Source organism: Mustela nivalis (assembly GCF_964662115.1).
Source record: "Mustela nivalis genome assembly, chromosome: 1".
Taxonomy (NCBI): Eukaryota; Metazoa; Chordata; class Mammalia; order Carnivora; family Mustelidae; genus Mustela; species Mustela nivalis.
The window spans coordinates 79,187,014-79,206,753 of record NC_139020.1 but is presented as its reverse complement, the minus strand read 5'-3'; the positions used below and the strand labels follow the sequence as shown (position 1 = coordinate 79,206,753).

Genomic DNA, 19,740 nt, shown 5'->3' with positions numbered 1-19,740 from the left:
AGGACCCTGAGATCATGACTTGAGTCAAAGGCAGATGCTTAGCTGACTGAACCGCCCAGGCCCCCCAACATGTCAGCTTTTAAATTAATAAGGAAGAGAACAGAGGAGTCACAAGAAGCAAAACAAAACAAAACGGTTGGTTCATTTGTCTTCATCTTTATTTCTTCAAGCCTGCTGTTGTTTTCTAGTCTGTACTAGTTGGGTGGCGTCGGTCCCTAAATCAAGTGGTTGGTCCTCCTGAGGCTGGCTGCCCAGCAGTTGTGTCGGTCTGTGGTTTTTCCTGAAAGGCCAATCCCACCAAACATGGCGGGGAGGTTGGCACCCTGTGAAGTGACCTCGTCGTTTTGGCACTGCAGTGAGTCATGAACTCTCTCAGTGTCCTGGGGCTGCCATTTACTACCTGTGGCCCTTTAAAAGGCATGTAGTTACCTGATTTATAAAACGAGTGGGTTGATTTAGACTGTATAACATTTCTAAGGTTCTTCGCAGCATTAAAATTCTATGGCCCTAACTGTGAAGGTTTGATAAGAGCCAAGAAGTTTTCCTCCTTGGCTTTTGTACATCAAGACACTCAGGAGAAAAGGAACATAGTCACCAGAGGTAGGGAAGTACCTCACTTCTTTCTAAAATAACCCTTCTGGGTACGCGTAGGTGGCTCAGTCGGTTTAGCATCTGCCTTTTGCTCAGGTCATGATCCCAGGGTCCTGGTATCGAGTCCGGCATTGGGCTCCCTGCTCAGCGGGAAGCCTGCTTCCCCCTCTGCCTGCCATTCCCCCTGTGTGTGCTCTCTCTTTTGCGAAAATAAATAAATAAAATCTTTTAAAAAATACAAAATAAATAAATTAATATATTTTTTAAAAAAACTATTCTGATGTTTCCCCTTCACTAATTATTTCTAGAGTCAGACTTCTTTTCATGAAGTCCTGTATCAGTGAGCTTGGTTATCCAAAGAAAAAGAGCATGCAAGGCTATTATATTATGTATGTGTGCATTATATATATTATGTAAATTATATATGGGTAAATGAGGTAGTACAGAGGGAGTTGGTAGGAACTGTCTGGGGTGGGGGTGCAGAGTGACAGATTCTTGAGACACAAATGAATCTCCATGAGTGTAGGTATGTGGGGAAGGTTTACAAAAAGGATTATTTGGCTCATCAAGTATTACTGAGCCAAAAAGACAGAATAACTAAGCTAGACCAAACTTAAACAAATCATTCTCGTTCCCTACGGCAATATCTGCCTTGAGATGCTTGTGTTCTACGCATGTTGTAATAGATTAAAATTTTAGTTTTCCATCTTGTATGTTCCCATTAAACTGACAGGCTTTATGCTTTTCCAGTGTGCCTTAGGACCATAAGCAAAACACATTTTATCAGTAAAAACACTTCTGCTTTTTTAAAATGAAGTTTTTAAATTTGAATTCCAGTAGAGTTAACATACAGTGTTCTATTCGTTTCAGGTTGTGTAGTGATTCAGCCATTCTGTACATTACGGTGCTCACTGTGATAGGGGTAAAACATTTCTGCTTTTTAATTAGCATCCAAGAAAATTTTGGTTTGATTTGATTTTTAGAGGGGGAGGGGAAATAAGGGAATTCAATAATCTAAAGGTTGACATTTTAAACTAGGAGAATTTTGCAAAACAATTCTGGAACTTTTATACTAGTTTGCCGTCTTGAGGGGATGATGTTCCATTGGTCATAGTTCTTAGTGGTCATGGCTGTCTACAGCCTGCATAGCCCAAGTGCCTCACCTAGGCCTAGTGCTTCCCCCCGCCCCAGCATCTCAGGAAGAGAGGCTCTTCTCTCTTGGAGGACGCATTGAGTGCCTCTCATGTTCCCAACACTATTCTAAGCCCTAGAGATAGAGTTGCAAGCAAGTAAGACTATAGTGAACTAAAAAGTTTCTGCATAGCAAAGGAGATAATCAACAGAATGAAAAAACAACCTATGAAGTGGGAAAACATATGGACAAATCATATCCCTAAAAAGATGTTAATCTCAAAAGTACATAAGGAACTTCTAAAACTCTCTAACAAAAGAACTAATAAGCCAATTTAGCAATGGGCTAAGGGCTTGAATAGGCATTTCTCTGAAGAAGACCTACAAACAGCCAACAGACAAATGAAAAGATTCTCAACATCTCTGAGTAGGGATGGAATGTGAGCTCACACATCACTGCTGTCAGGATGATTATGACAAAACAGACAAAAAAGACAACAAATGTTGGTAAAGAGTGTGGAGAAATTGGAGCTGTTGCACATCTTTGGTAGGCATGCAAAATGGTGTAGCTGCTATGGAAAACTGTATGGAGGTTCCTCAGAAAATTAGAAATAGAACTACTATATGACCCAGCAAGCCCACTTCTAAATGTATATCCAAAAGACTTGAAATCAGGATCTTTAAGGGATATTTGCCTTCCCGTTTTCATTGCAGCACCATTCACAACAGCTTAGACATGGAAACAACCTGTTTCCATTGACAGATAAATGAATAAAGAAGATGGTATATGCGAACAATGGAACACCAGTTAGAGAAGGAGATTCTGCGATATACAACAACATGGATGAGTGAATAAGCCAGACAGAGAAAAACAAATACTACATGATTCCACTTACATGAGGTATCTAAAATAGGAAAATTCATAAAATCAAAAAATGGAATTGTGATTACCAGGGACTAGAGAAGAGAGCGGTTTCCAATCAGCAGGTATAAAGTTTAGGTTAAACACGATCAATAACCTCTAGAAATCTTCTGTACAGCGTTGTATCTACAGTTTACAGTAGTGTATTGTCAACTTCAGTGTGGTAAAATGTGTTAAAAAGATAAATCTTCTGGTAAGTGTTCTTACTACAATTTAAAAAAAAAAAAAAGAACATCACTGCCTTCATGGAGTTACTGTGTAATGAGCTAGACAGACAATAATGTCAAATTATAGCGTTGCTAAGGGTTATATGGGAAGGAAGAAGTTTCAGTTCTTTCCTGAAAGATCCCAAGATTATTCTAAATTAGGAAAATCATCACCAAAAGAAAATTCTGACAGAAATGATCCACCCACCCATGTATTTCTCAATTTGGGAAATTTCTCTGAATTTGGTATATCACAAAGTGGAGGTAGCACGCATCTGTACATATACACACATACAGTTATTGAAGACTAAAAAGAGTGTGCCTTGTTGCCAAACTTAGAAACACATGCAATTGGTTGACTTCCCGGAAGAAAACCAGGTTAGTGATTTCTATGGCCTTGGGTTGAAAGAGGAGTGAAGAATTCTCCCAGTGTCATGTCAGAATAGGAGTCCTGGCTCTCACCTCTCCGATAATCAGATGAGTACTAAAGTTAACAACTCTTATGCAGCAACAGTGAATAGTTTAAAGGGGTTCTTTGGTCCTATTATGCTTTTACCTTTGGGTAAAAAATATTGCCCTTTACGGAACAGTGGAAAGAGCTTGTACTTTGCAGTCAGGTGAGGGAAGGGGGGCTGTGGGTTAAGATTCTTGCTCTGCCACTTACTGTGTAAATTTAGACAACCTGCATATTATCTCTGAGCATCAATGATTCCTTTATAAACTGAGGAAAATAACATCTATTTTTGCCTTATGGGCTTGTTCTATTATATATTATATAATGTGCCTGGCATATAAGTTAGATGCTCATTAAAAAGTAGCTGTTGTTATAGTGTGGTCATGATGGTCTTCTAGAATGACTTCATGTGGTGTAGGGGTTGCATCCTGAAGTGCATTAGGGTAAGGGGGAAACCTAAATTTGAAGCAGTTTTAAAAGGAGCACTTTCAAAGGGGCGGTCCAAGATGGTGGCACAGGAAGATCCTACTGAACTCCCCTCTTTCCATAGACACACTGAATCTACAGCTACATGTGGAAGACCTAGAAACTAGCTGGACAGCTTCTTCATGACAAACAGTAAAAGGCCCAAACTGAGAAGGATGGGAGAGGGAGATATGTGATCTTGCCAGAAACCCATCCCGGGTACGGTGACCCCCAATCAGGAGGGATCTCATAAATCCAGAGCTTCTTCCTGAGGCATGAGGGGTTTGTTCCCACATCAGGCAGCCCAGCCCGTGAGACCTGCAGTGGAAAGATGTTGGCTGTGAAAACTAATGGAATTCAAATCCAAGAGGTGCAAAGGGCTGGAGGGAATGGAGGTAACACCCTTAAAGGGCTCACCTGCAGACTCAGTTCTCTCCAGGGATCAGCACAATAGTAGAAGTTTGAAAAGGGCCTAGACTCTATGTGAAGGAAATTCATTTGCTAATCTTACCACATCTATCAGAGGGCATGGGCCTGTTGGGACTCTGTAGGGACAGAGGCGTGGGTTGGTGCCAGTTTTGCTCTCTCTCTACCTTGATAGCATACACTAGGGGCCTCAGCTATGCCTTGTTAGCCTACCTCAGAGTGCCATTCTACTGCTTTGCCGAAGCCAGATACAGTATACACAGAGGTGTCCCTTAATTAGCTGGCTCTGGTGGCCAAGGGCCTGTGTTCCTGGATTCCCTAGGACTTTAACAGTTTGAGAGATGGTTTTTGGTAGGCAGCCACCCCCAGGGCACTACATAGACCAAAGATTGAAACACACCTCCAGTATTCCTATGGAAAGAGACCCATTTTCTTATCCTGGAGCTTCAGTCTAAGGGGCAGACTTCAAGTTTGCCACAAATCTAGAGGCTGTGGAGGTGCTCGCAGAGAATGTAGGCTGGGGGATGCCATCTTTGTGCTCTCCCTCGGCCTCTACTACATCTCCCCAGTACTTCCCCAAAAGGAGCTTACACACTTTTCTGGAGTCCCAGTTTTTATAACTGTAGCCCAAAGACACCTGAAGATCATTTGGTCTGGAGGCCAGCAGGATTTATGATTATTTGTCCTTCAAAACTGTATATACTTGCACACTTTAGAAATTGCTGCCTGAGGGTCTTCCCATCAACCTGAAAGTGGGTACTAAATAAGATTCCTCCCTTTGAAGCACGGACAGGTCTTGACACACCATCAACAACTGGGATCTATGAAGAATAAATCAAGTTGCTTTGATAATTACAAAGGTTGGAAGACAACAAAGACCCAGGGCAAAGTTGAACAATAAGGTTCCTCTCCTACACAAGGCCACTCCTTCAACAGTTTTTTGCCTAATACATAGAAACAAACAGTGTAGAACAAAATGAGAAATTAGAAAAATATGTTCCAAGGGAAAGAACAAGTTAAAACCTCAGGAAAAAAGTCTCAGTTGAAATGGAGTTAAGTAACCTATCTGATAAAGAGTTAAAAATAGTGGTCATAAAGACATTCACCAAACTCAAGAGAGAAATGGAGGTGAAAGGCCTGTATACTGAAAAGACATGGGTGTCAGAAATTGAAGATGACACAAATAAGTGGAAAGATATTCCATGCTCCTGGATTGGAAGAATTAATGGTGTTAAGGTGCCTATATTACTAAAGCAATCGACAGGTTCAGTGCAATCCTTATCAAAAAGCCTAGGCAGTAGGCTCCTTGACATTGGTCTTGGGAATGATTTTCTTGGCTCCGACTCTGAAAGCAAAGACAATATCAAACTAAAACTTTTTGCAAAGGAAACCATTAAAACAACAAAAAGTCACCTACTGAATGGGAGAATATATTCAAAATCATTTATCCAATAAGAGGTTAATATCCAAAATACATACATAATTATTTATATGTGTGTGTATGTGTATGTATATACACACAATCCAATAAAAAAGTGGGGAGGGCATCTGAATAAACATTTTCCCAAACAAGACCTACAAGATGGCTAACAGGCACATGAAATGATGCTCAATGTTACTAACCAGGGAAATGCAAATCAATCCTAATGAGATATTACCTCACACTTGTTAGAATGATGATTAAAACAATAAGTTGTTGATGTTGAAATGACAGAAATGAAATGATGAAAAAACAGCAAGTGCTGGCAGGGGAACTCTCATGCACTAGTAGTGGAATTAGTAGAAGTGTAAATTGGTAACTATGGAAGACAGTATGGAGCTTCCTAAAAATACAAATGGAACTCTACTAAATGACACAGAAATTTCAATTTTGGTATTTATTCAAAGAAAATAATAACACTAGTATAGACAGATATATGCACCCGTGTATGTATGGCAGCTTTATTTAGAAGAGCTAAGATGTGGAAGCAACCTAGTGTTCATTGATGGGTGAGTGGATACAGAAGATGTGCTACATATATGTGTATGAATGTGTATTTTTATACATATACATCATCTACACACATGCACACACACAGTGGAAAATTACTCAGCCATAAAAACGAGCCAAATCTTGCCATTTCTGGCAACATGGATGGAATTTGATGGTATTGCGCTAAGGGAAATGAGGTAGACAGAGAGAAGCAAATAGTATGATTTCTCTGATATGCAGCATCTAAAAAACAAATGCACAAACAAAGCTCATGGATACATAGAACAGAACGGAGCTTGCCAGCACAGAGGAAGGCTGGAGATGGGTAATAGACAGAAAGGGATCAAGAGGTACAAATGTCTAGTTATAAGATAATTAGTCACGGGGAAAATATACAGCATGCTGATTATAGCCAATAGTGTGTGGTGCATATTTGAAAGTTGCCGAGAGCATAAAAATCACCACAAGAAAAAGGGGGAAAAATGTTCATAACCTTGTATGGTGACTGGCAACTGGATTTATTGTAAGGGTCATTTTGCAGTGTATACAAATATCAAAGCATTCTATTATATACCTGAAACTAATATAATGTTATATGTTAATGTTTCCTCAATTTAAAAAAATTAAGTTTTCCGACCCATGAAAGCCATATATTGTTTCCACGTTTTTAAGTCTTAATTTCTTTCCATGGTGTTTTGTAGTTTCCAGCATCCACTTCTTGCACGTCTTTTGTAGAATTTATGCCAAAGTGTTTTAGTCTTCTTAGTAGTACTGTAGATAGGATTGTTTTCTTAATTCCTTTTTGGATTGTTCATTGCTAGTGTACATAAATAAAAGTGAGTTGTGCATATTGAAGATAAGTAAATGAAAAGCACTTACATTTTTAAAGACTTTGGTAATGGCGTTCATCATGGTCCTGAAATTTTATATATTGCACAGATCAACGGCTCAGAAGTAGGGGGTTGTAATGGAAGATGAGAAGCTCCCCTTTCCCTTTAGTTTACATACTCCTTTCCGAGTAGAGTCACTTCGCGTATAAGTGTATTAGAAAAAGGTCAGAAAAGCATGCTGTGCCTCAGTTTCTATACCTGAAAACTGGAAGTGTCATCTGTCTTCTGTGACTGCTTTGAAAGATGAATGATAGTATCCGGGACGCTCCGAAGGCTGGGTCAGAGACAATGAATAAATGTGAAGGGTTACAGTGGTTACTGCGGCTTCAAAATGAGAATTCTCCTTTCCAGGAGCACTTGAGGAAAATAGAGAAAACCATTGTTTTGTTCTGCTGACTTTGAAGGAGTTGCTCTGGGACCACTAGATGCTGGGAAACCGAACACTTTCAGGGAAAGGGGCATTAACCGTTTTGTTGTTTTAAGTCTGAAAGTTACACATGAGCGGGTGAAAGAGGAGTTTCACTCCAGGTGCTTTTGCAATCCGGTGGGTTTGTTCATTCAAAAGGCTGGAGGATCAGCCTGTCCACGTCTGTCTTTCCTCCTTGCTATAAAAATGATGTCTTTGTGCTTTCCTTTCCTCAGGGTAATAAGAGTTAGAAGACTTCTTCAGGGTAATAAGAGTTAGAAGAGAAACACCTGGTCCCCCTCTCAAGGATATTTCGGTCATGTTTCCTATCCACACTTTTCGGCTTTGAGAGCCATGCTGCTCTTTATTCGGTGGAGTGCTCCCAAACAAGCATCAGGTCACCTGACAAAATTACGGCTCCAAAATTAAAAATTAAGTTTTCCTCTTTCTTGCTTTCCTGCTCTGCACTGAATACCCCACATACCCAAACCCCTATACACAGAGATTTGGAAGAAAAATCAAAGAACAGGGTACTACTTCGTTTCTCCGGTCCAGTTCCTGTTCCGGGACGCTGCTAGTGTCTGGGTCTGGTCTGGACTTTGAAAGGTATTTTCAGGTGACCTGCAGTGTCTGGTGTTTTCAGGCAAGAAGTGCCACCATTTTGTTTTCTCTTCTGTTGAGCATTTTCTCTTTTCTGTGCTGCTATTCCCCATCAAATTTCTGTGTCCCATAAATGGAAGCTTTTCCTGAAACTTTGAGGCTGCATCCACATCAGAGTAACTGGCAGTTTTTGTTACATCACCATTTAACTTGAAAAGTATTTTCTTTGCTCTGGTTTAGCTTTCACTTTAACATAGTGAGATATTTCACAACTGGCTGGATGTATTAGACATTGAACCTCTAGCTGTCATCATCATTTTATTTAAGATGTGGTGATCCAGGGGCACCTGGATGGATCAGTCCATTAAGCATCTGACTCTTGGTCTTGGCTCAGGTCATGAGCTCAGGGTCCTGGGATTGAGCCCTGTGTCCTGGCTCCCCACTAAGGGAGTCTGCTTAAGGATTCTCTCTCTCCCTCCCCTCACTCACATGCATGCTCAGTCTCTCCCTCTCAAATAAATAAATAAATCTTAAAAAAAAAAAAAAAGATATAGTGGTCTGAACACAGTATTCAGGCTCCTATCATTCCCAGAACAGTATGCCCTGTGCTTTTGAATCTGGGTAATCACCCGGGGGTGGTCTGACGGTGCATTGTGTAAGTTCTCAAGGAAGAAATGACAAACACTACACAATAGTGCTCCATGAAACTAACTGTCGTAATTCTAATTTTATTTGAGAACTCTGTGATCATAAATAGCTACAGATTTTCTTAAAATATAATTCACCATGGACATATTAATATGTAAAACACTCCCTCCTGCAAAGTTATAAACGTGAATCAAAATGCAATCTTAAACTCCTCACAGTAATGTAACAGAAGAGCAGAAAAGTGCTAAAACAAAGGTATGGCATTTATTTTTACAAAAGGAATAAACATGAGAAGGGTATATAAACGTTATTGTGCCCTGCTTTTGAGTTCTGCCGCTGTCTGAAACATTAGTTTCATATATCTAACTCCTTCTTTCTGCAGTCTACTTAGTTTGAGAAAACATTTTGGAATGGCACATTTTGTCTTTCGTTTTTAGCATGTGCCTGAGTTCAGAACAAAACAGTTGGCATATTACTTGTGATTACCGCAAAAGTCCATGCAGAGTATATTGCTACTAAATCAGTTCATAATTGGGAAACTGAGCCTTAAAACAACTGAGACCTGGAAACACATTAAATCAATTTTATAACAATTAAAGTTAATAATTTTAAGCTATTTACGCATCAGATCTACTGCCATATTTGCTATCAGGATTTTTGAGGACAGTCAGAAATACCTTTCTAAGGAGTCCCTGTAAGGAATGTTCTTTGTCCTCAGGGGTAGCCTGAGCCCATTGTCCATTTTGTCCCCTTGCCAGACAATTTAGAACCCTACTTGAACCTGAGTTGTAATACTTGTGTGAATATAGGTAAACATAGTTCCGAAAAATCAATTTTCCTTAGCATGATTTTACTTATATAAGTATTTCCTTTTGTAATACTCTTTGGTCACACAAACAAAATTTACTTGTTCTGTATAGTTCCAGATCTCTTGATTTTAGTCTTAACACCCCCGGGTTTGCATGTTTTTATTGTGAGTCGTCCCAAATCATATGGAAATCGAGTGGAGTTAAATTAAAATAAATACAGCTATATGCTTGTAATCCTCAACCTGCAAGGAATTAAAATACTGATGACTCAACTGTGATGAAATTGGAACAAATGATACATCGGTCACACCATCCTGTTCGAAAATGTTTTTCTCTATTTAGAATGACGGTGACATCAAACTAAAGAAACGGCATTGATCGACCATCTACCCTGTTGTCAAACTTACTTTCTTTCAGAAGAAGAATTTACAGAAATGCTGCCTGGGTATTTTTTAATTCCCCAATTTTTAAAAAAAGATTTTATTTATTTATTTGACAGACAGAGATCACAAGTCGGGAGAGAGGCAGGCAGAGGAGGAATGGGGAGCAGGTTCCCTGCTGAGCAGAGAGCCCAATGCAGTACCTGATCCCAGGACCCTGGGATCTTGACCTGAGCCAAAGGCAGAGGCTTTAACCCACTGAGCCACCCAGGCACCCCATTAATTCCCCAATTTTTTTATATGGACATCTTCATCATGTTATTGGAGATAAAGCCCATGCTTAATTAGAATTTATCAGACAGTTGTTATATATGGCTCTCTCCGTTCTTTTTAAGAGATCAAAATAGGACTCAAATCTGACATCCTGCAATAGTTACAGAAATTGTAGCTAAAGTACTGACTTGGGCAGCTGACTTTGTCTTGCTTACCTTGCAAAGCAGGGTCTGGAAAGTGTTCTAATTTAATCTCATTGTACTGATTACTCTAAACTCCTTCCATAAATAGGATAATAATTGCCCATTAATTGTTGTCCTGAAAGTGATGTAAGTACAATGAAGCCATTAGCTAATAATATAGGATTGTTTTAAGTGTATGCATGTGTGCTGCCATGTAAGAGGTTATCTGAAGTCGCGTATTGTCCATTTTTCAATGACTGTATAGAGATATATGTAATGTTCTATTAAGATGGGGGTATTACTCCTGTTGCAAAAAAAGGGCTTAACAATGATTTCATTTTTTATTTTATTGAAGTACAGTTGACATACAATGTTACATTAGTTTCAGGTGTACAACATAGTGATTTCGCAACTCCGTCTATCCACATCACAAGTGTGGTCATTATATAACCCTATTATAATAGCACTGACTACATTCCCTATGCTCTACCTTTCATCCCAGTGACTTATTCATTCCATAACTGGAAGTCTGTACCTCTCCCTCTCCTTCACTCATTTTGCTCATGCCCCCACGCGCCTCCTCTCTGACAATCACCAGTTTGTTCTCTGTATTTATGAGTCTGTTTTGCTTTTTGATTGTTCATTTGTTTTGTTTTTTAGATTCCACATGGAAGTGAAATCATGTGACATCTGAACTTTCTCTGCCTGACATCTTTCACCTAGCATAATACTCTCTAGGTTCATCCATATTGCCACAAACATCACGATCTAACTCTTTTTTAAGGCTGAGTAATATTCCAACAGTGATTCTTGTTATCCAGTCATCATAACATCTGAGCAGAAAGACATGGGAACATTGGCACCTACACAGACAAACAGGCAGACAAACCTACTTCAGAACCACCTGGATTTCATTTTGCAGTCATCGTACAAATTCATGCCTTTGCTTAATTAGCTGGAACGCTGCATTAAAAGAAAATAATTTAACATGGCAGTAGTCAGAGGCAGATTACCTGCAATTGAATACCTTATTTAGACACTATCTCAGTGTCTAAATAAACTAGGAAATTAAAATAAAAATTACACTTGAATCTAAAATTTTAACAACTTGTAGTTCAATATCCTGTCAAATACTCCAGAATGGTTGGTATAGTTACCTAGTATTAGAAACATAAAGGTAAACATGTTTCAATATTATGTCAGTCCATTTGCAGTTTCCAAAAAGGTACATCTGAATGGGTTTTGTACTATGAGGTACCTCCAGAAAAATTCATACAAGTGAGGTAATGGACTGCAGACATGGATACATACTGATTTTTCAAGAAGTAGAAATACTTTTGAACAAGATGGCTCACCTAGTGAGCTAATTTTAACTTGTTGATCATATTTCAAACAGAAAGTTAATATTGGTCTTGGAATAGTAATAATGCTTTTATGGTGATGAGCCCATTGAATCGGATACTAATAGTACAATTTGTAACGAGTTCTTATGTTTTCCATAGGTGGATAAGCGGAGCAGCTGTAGTCAATGCATTTTATTCTTCAGGCAGAAATCAGATAGGTAAGGCCTATTCCTAAATAACTCTTTAATATTTCTCTGTTGTTACCAAGTTGTAGTGCATTGATTGCATGACCAGTTTTTGGTGCTCCCCATAAAAGCACAGTTGAGGCTGAGTGATTGCTTTATTGAATGTACTACTTGAAAGTAAATGCATCCATGTACCTCTTTCCACTATAATAGCAAATTTTAAGTCAGTACAAATTACATAAGTGGTTTTCTTTCTTTTGCAGTGTTCTCATTTGTGGCTAAGTGGTTTATCTGATGTCTAAGTGCTTTTATTTTATTTCTAAAAACTTTTTAAACATCTCTTATAGCTCCATAAAGTTATATTGACTGTAGGACTCTCTAAGCATCAGAATCTTAAAGGAGTTTAAGGTTCCAAGAACCAGCTTTGCAGAGATCCGGTTCTCCTGGCAATTTTGTACACTGGCTCTGCTGGGGATGGTCCCTATCTGTACCACCTGTTTCTCTAGACAACTCCAAATTTCTCAGAAATCTGAAAAGTTGGTTATATTAAGTTGAACCATATGAAATTACATTTACTTGATTACTTTTAATCAAAAAAGAAAAAAAATGTTCAGTAAGAGTAGTATTGTAGGAATCTGTGTAGAAACTATTAAGTGAGTGAGTAGAAACTATTAAGTGAGTGAGTGATATAACTAAATGGCTTACTATAACAAAAGTATATTGATTCTCTTCCTAGGAAGACCTTGAGATTTTTAAATTCTTTCTTAAGTATTACATAGATGGACCCATTTTCCCCCCGAGGATTTTAAATACATAGAAAGGCACCAAACAGATTCAGTACTACCAAAGTTGTACTAAACAGAAGTTGGTTAGTCAATTTCTCCAGTTACACGAAGTCTAGCCCTTCATTTCTAAGTGTGGTCAAGAATCAAAAGGGAAGATAATTTCAGCATTATTCTAAAATAAACATCTCAGAGTTCATTTTAGAGTCTGCCCTGAGCCTTGTTTGTCTTGAGCTCTGTTACTAATTAGATTAGAAATGATGAAAAATCCTGAAAGATTTTTTATCATTGGCTAAAAACAAATTTTATGAAATTATAACCTTATTTTATTTTAAAGATTGATTATAGCTTTCCCCATTGCTTTTAAACCTAGGAAGAGTTAAAGTAAGAAACTATCTACATTTTCTTCTAGTATTTTTATGGTCTTTATTTTTGGAGTAACTCTTTAATCCATCTGGAATTTATTTTGGTAGATAACATGAAAATGAATAATCAGAAAAGTTTCTTTATATAATGTATAAATACTAAAGAAGGCATGTGCACCTCTTAAAATCAATTAGCTCAAAGTCTAGGCTAATACATTTCCTAGTTAGTACAATGATAACCTAAACTCCTATTTAATGATCAACTATTTAATGATCAACTCAGAACCATGCAGACTATCCTTTGGGAGGTATTCCTAGAAACCATTCATACCCTTTCTTAGAAGTGCCTTTCTCTCTGAAGAGGCTTCACTTTGTTTTTTGTTTTGTTTTTTGAGAAAGAGAGAGCATGCACACATGTTCATGCACGTGTATGGGGCGGTGAGGGGGACGATAACAGAGAGAATCTTAAGCAGAATGACCTTTTAGTGAAATTCCAAGGCAAAGTGAGCCAGCCTGGCCTTTGTCTATATTAGGATAGACTAAGAGATGTAGCTTCATTTTAATCCAGTTCAGGAAGGACCCTGGATCCTATCAGACCTGATGATGATTCATTCCAACAAGAAGGCCCTCTGTAGGACCACCCTGGCATGTTCATCCCTTCAGCCCCTCTCTAGAGCAGATCCACACACTTCAGGTCAAGACAGTACCTTGTTTGGCTCTGAATGATCCCATATCCCTGGAGCCAGCTTGAAATTGGTTTGCCTTGGAGATTCCCTGATCAGAGAAGACAGAATGTTCTCAATTTGAACTGAACACCCTCAAACCAAAGACGCACACAGCAAAAGCAAAAAGAAGATAAAAGTGGCCTAGCATTTCACACAATAGATAGTTATCCTCTGAATAATCAAGAATTGGCTACAATAACCATTCTTAGTAAGAAAGACCTTTTAAAGACTCTCAAGATAAATCATCAGATAGAAACTTGAAATCTGAAAAACTGTTAATGTCTTTTCATATGCTTGTGTGCTAATAACAGCAGTTCAGAAGAAGGGAAAGTGTCATGCAAGAGGAGAAATCTTTGACATGTGTACGTTTTCTCTCTGACAATTCATTTAAATCTTCAAAGTGGGGATAGTCCTAACTAAAAGATAATTAAAGATCCTGACCTCCATCTTTCTTCTTGATAAAAGTGAGTTTGTAGCTCTGTGTGTGTGTGTGTGTGTGTGCTTGCCTGTCTGTTTATATACATAGATACACAACTTTTTAATCTTGATATTGTGCATTACAGAATTAGAACTGGTATAGACTAGCATATGTCTCAGGGCACCTGGGTGGGTCAGCTGGTTAAGCATCTGCGCTTGGCGCAGGTCACGATCCTGGAGTCAGGGGATCGAGCCCCACATCAGGCTCCCTGCTCGAGTGGGGAGTCTGTTTCTCCCTCTCCCCAGCTTGTGCTCTTTCTTTCCCTCTCTGTCTCAAATAAATAAACAAAATCTTTTTTTAAAAAATTAGCATATGTCTCATAATGACCCTTCCGTCTGCACACAAATAGTTTAAATTAGATCACATACAATTTCTCATGGACTTGGCCTTTCTATGCTATGGTTAAAAAAAAAAAAAAAAAAAAGAACTTGTTTTATTGCCATATAGGGATTTATTCATATTAATAATTTCTTCTTTTTAATTCAATTCCAATGACTTTTTGTTACAACTCACACAAGTAGACTATTTTCTAAGCTTTATGCACCCCTGTCATTTCATGTCAATTAAAAAAATCAGAGGCACCTGGGTGGCTCAATCTGTTCAGTGGCTGCCTTTGGCTCAGGTCATGATACCAGGGTCCTGGGATCGAGCCCCGCACCGGCTCCCTGCTCAGGGAGTCTGCTTCCCCCTCCTCCTTTGTCTTCCCTGGCTCATGTGCATGCTCGCTCTCTCTCTCTCTCTCAAATAAATAAATAAAATCTTTAAAAAAAAATTTATCTTAAAAACAAAAAACAAACAAACAAAAACCTTCCCGTATGGAAAGGCATACCGAAAGTGATGAATTCTCTGTCTCTCATTCCCCACACATTTGCCCCATCAACTCCAGAAACCTTCCGTGGATCATTTAGTGTATTCAGCATATTGGTGTTTGACTACCTTGAAATAACAACTTTTTCTAAAGGTACCTTCCTCATTCTTAGGAGTCTTATTTTCAGACTTTAAAATCAAGAGCAAATGTTTCAAAACATATTGCTATTTCATTTAACGTAAAAATTAATATTTAACTTTCTTCACCCAATATTGATCTTACCTAATGTCTTCAACCTTTATATCAAAGATTCTGAAATTGAATTGCTTGCAGCCTTAAAAAACCAAACCAGGGAATTGAGGGCACGGGAGGGAGGAACAGAATTTTTTGTGGTATGGATCAATGACTTATTCAGTTAACTTACTTGTTGACAATCGTGAACATAAAAAATGTACAACTAAGCAGCTGGTTGTTATCAACAGTTGTGAAGTCTACTAGTAACAGCAGTAGGCTATGGGGAAGTCCTCATCACTGAGATTTAGCTGACAGTGTAAAAGGGGAAGTCATAATTTGCAAAGCTGAACTTGAAGACTAGTAATTAATATGAGCCATAAAAATCTTATCACTTGCCTGAAGAGTGACATATCAGGATATAATTTAAGCAGCAGGATCTTTACAGTTAATGTTTAGTCTTGATAGCACGTTTCATAAGAACATTTTATATAAAGGGTGGATTTTAATCAAAGTACATAGTGTGGGAGATAGTATTCACTTTAAGTTAATAAAGTACTGCACATAATTTTAATGCTTTAAGCTAAAAATAATTTCTTGGCACTGTTGATAACTCAAGCAGCTACATGTGAGGTATAACTTTCATCAAAATTCTCCAAGGACAGCAATATTTATTTTCTAACTATTTTGTCATTTTGGATGTTGTGGCAACTTTCCAGATTCTTTTTTTAAGTTTCTGGAGAGCACTTAAATTGTCCAGCATGTTTTTTAAAGTCTCTTCTATAAATATCTAATATTTATCTTTTGAAATCCATTTGAGGTGCTGCCATGTTCTCCTCACTGGAAAGACAAAGAAACAACATTTGCTACTATTTGAACTAGATCTTAGATTTCTTAAGGTCAGGGACTTCTCTTGTGTTCTTGGAATCCCAAATAGTGATCGCTTAGGGCTTTACATGGATGGGTGTTGATACTGAAGATTTTTTTTTTTTTTTTTTTTTTGCTAAGAACATAATTCAGTAGACACTAGGATTTTGAAACATGAAAGATGAAATTGCTAAGTATGAGCATTAAGAGGGGAGGAGGAGGTATAAGAGAGATGAAGTAGGAGAAGACCATGGAGTCAAAGGCCAGAAAGAAGATGCTGTATTTAATTAGAAAGCACCAAACCGATCCTTTGGAAGGTTGTTTTTGTTTGTTTTTTGTTTTTTGTTTTTTTTTTTTAAATCAGGGGAGTGATAATGACCAGAGTTACACTTTTTTTTTTTTAAGATTTTATTTATTTATTTGACAGACAGAGATCACAAGTAGGCAGAGAGGCAGGCAGAGAGAGAGGGGAAAGCAGCAGCTCCCTGCTGAGCAGAGAGCCCAATGTGGGGCTCGATCCCAGGACCCTGTGATCATGACCTGAGCCTAAGGCAGAGGCCCAACCTTCTGAGCTACCCAGGCGCCCCTCAAGTAATTCTTAAGACAAGGAATGATAATATGAAGTGGGATGATGGCAATAAGACTGATAGGAGGAAATAAACAGAAGATGATGCTCCTGGAAGGAAGATGCATGACCTCGTCTTTTCCTAAGTAGACTGTGTTAAGACTTGGTAAAAATAAATTAATAAATAAACAAACAAATATTTAAAAAATTAAAAAAAAAATAGGTGTCTAAGATAAGTAGAAAATGTCGTGCCAGGTGGTTGAGACCCTTCAAATGCCACTAGCAGACATAAAGTCAAGAGAGTGATGGCTTAGAAGAAAACGAGTTTGATATTTGACACATGAAATTTAAAGTTTGTGAGACATATATGTGTAGAAGGCTAGCCAAGATAAGGCAGATGTCAAGGTGGACATAAAAAAAAAATGTGTGATTTATTTATTTAGTCGTCTCTGGGACACCACGGTAAATTCATTGGCTCACTCATTTATCATTGATAATTCACCTATTCAACATATTTCCTAAGCGCCTGTTTTGTTCCGGGCACCATTCTAGATTTAGGTGCTGGAGATAATGAGTGAAAAAAAAAGAAAATGGACTCAGCAAGTAAAGAAGTGTACTTACAGGTGCACACGTGTCTGTTCTCAAAGGACTGGTATTTGAGGTGCTGGAGCAGGTGAGGATGATAAGAAAAAGAAAGACAACAACTGAGAAGAAGGAAATAAATAGCCATAGATGCCTTGTGGGAAATAACGTAGGTCAATGTGGTTGGGAGAAGCCTTCGATCGAGTAGTTCTGTTTATTTAACAAGCTAATATAGATGGATAAAATGTTAGAGATGACATTAAAAGTAATACTTGTGGTTTTATTTTTAAAAAGCAGTATTTGTGTTATTAAATAACTGTTCCTTCCAAATATTTGCAGTGGGAAAAGTTCTTCTGAATGAAGATGGTAATTTCTCCTAGCTCTAAACTCCTCAGAGCAAACAACAATCTTAGCAGAGCTCATATAGTGATTATACGGTATCATTTATACAAGTGAATCATGATTACAAATCATAGATCCTGGTGCTGCTTTGGGATGAACTCTTTGTTGTCATCAATCATAAAAGACCTACTCTTGTTTCATCACAAGAAGACTTTTGTATACAATTAAGTGAAACTGATGAACTGGAAAGTAGCTTAGCAGGCCGAAAGCCCAGCCCAGCCCTGCCGTCGGAGAAGAATGCCACAAATCATTTTTAACCATCTTCTTTCCTTGTAGTCTTCCCAGCAGGCATTCTCCAGCCTCCCTTCTTCAGTGCCCATCAGTCTAACTCATTGAACTATGGGGGTATCGGCATGGTCATAGGACATGAAATCACCCATGGCTTCGATGACAATGGTAAAGTACCATGGACACTTTCCTTTGGCGGGGACACACCCTGATAAACTTGAACAGTGTTATTGTACTTGATCAGTAGGAGAACACATTTAATCAAAAGGGTACCATTGACTAATAATCATACTTTCAGTGTCCCTTCTAAATTGTTGCTTAGGAAGATCAGAAATATCTAGTAGTGAGATAAGCAGTGTGCGCTTTGCACTCTGACAAAGTAACACAAATATCCACATTTAGAAGATAACTGTGTTTGTTAACACCAACGATAATGTTTGCTCTTATTTCATCATTACATATCATCTATCTGGACTTCTGGAGGACAGGGTCCGTGTTTTAAACCAGATGTAAAATAATGAAAAAGTAAAAGAAAGGTGCCTGTAAGACTTAAACTGCTCACGGACGGGAAGAACTTTTTTTTTTCATCCTTTACCTAGTTCAGGACTTTGCAAATCATGGGCACTTAAATGTTTATATGCTGCCTCAAATGGCAAAAATAGATTTAGAGTTTCATTGAAATTTGAGAGGCATAGAAGTAGAAAAAAGCACGAGATAAATAGAGAAGTGATAGTTGAAGCTATGGCAAAAATTGGTTTGCGAGTGGAGAGACAATAGGAAGAAAATAACAGAAAGAAAATAATTAAGCCTTAACTAGACTTAACTTTAGAGCCATAAAAAGAAAAGATGACAGGAACGGTACAGTTTTGGAAAGGACTTACTACATGCCTGTTAATTCAAGCATATAATAATATTCATGGGTAGGTACTAATACCACTTCCATTTTTTTTTTAATGGAAAAAAGTAGAGGCACATGAAAGACTTGCTCAAAGTTACAAACCTAGGAATTAGTGGAATCAGGATGTGAGGCCAAGTAGTTTTCCTTTGTAGCCTGCTTCTCATTCACTATATCGTAAGTAACTATTTAAAAGGATGATAAAATGAAGTGGTAAAACGTGGCAGATAATGTTCAGAAAAAGGAAAGATTGAGGAGGGTTAGCAGGAAAGCTCCAGGAGAAAAAGTGACTCTTTCTTTGTGCTTGAAGTAGAGGGAAATTCTGAGTCCACAGTGTCTCATGAGGGGTTTGAGACATGAAATGAATGCAGAATAAAAATAGTATTTTTCAGTCTCAAAATATCAAATTAAACAGACTTGGTCCATATGAAAACCATCCAAGAGAAACAAGGCACGATTTCAGGAGTGACTTAACTGGTGGCCTCGGCTGAGGTATCAGGAACCATGTGGGTACAAAGCCTGGATCAATACGAAGGCCCACAAGCAAAGGAGGCCCTCACAGTCCACGTTTCATCAACACGGGATGTGAAAGGGGAACAGTTCTTCTCATTACCGGCCCACTTGAGTGGGATCCTATGGGATTTCTGTTTTTAACTTTTTAAAGAATGGACATATCCAATCTTAAGTCCGTACCTTTTGAATTAAAGATATCTTAACCATAATTCTTGATGTAATGAGTTCCCCTTTTACTTAAATCATTTTATTACAGGCAGGAATTTTAACAAGGATGGAGACCTCGTTGATTGGTGGACTCAACAGTCAGCAAATAATTTTAAAGCCCAATCCCAGTGCATGGTGTACCAGTATGGAAACTTCTCCTGGGACCTAGCAGGTGGACAGCACGTACGTTGGAATTCTCTTAAAAAGTT

General features: G+C 38.3%; 1 protein-coding gene across 5 annotated transcripts in view; it reads left to right on the top strand.

Annotated features, from left to right (window-relative positions):
* Positions 1-19,740, top strand: part of MME (membrane metalloendopeptidase) — a 96,962-nt gene that overhangs the window by 64,252 nt on the left and 12,970 nt on the right. For all 5 annotated transcript variants that reach the window (XM_082685337.1, XM_082685339.1, XM_082685341.1 and 2 more), the window contains exons 17-19: positions 11,858-11,916; positions 17,965-18,084; positions 19,581-19,714. In XM_082685337.1, the coding sequence (XP_082541463.1) occupies positions 11,858-11,916; positions 17,965-18,084; positions 19,581-19,714 (313 nt within the window). The remainder of the gene's footprint in view (positions 1-11,857; positions 11,917-17,964; positions 18,085-19,580; positions 19,715-19,740) is intronic.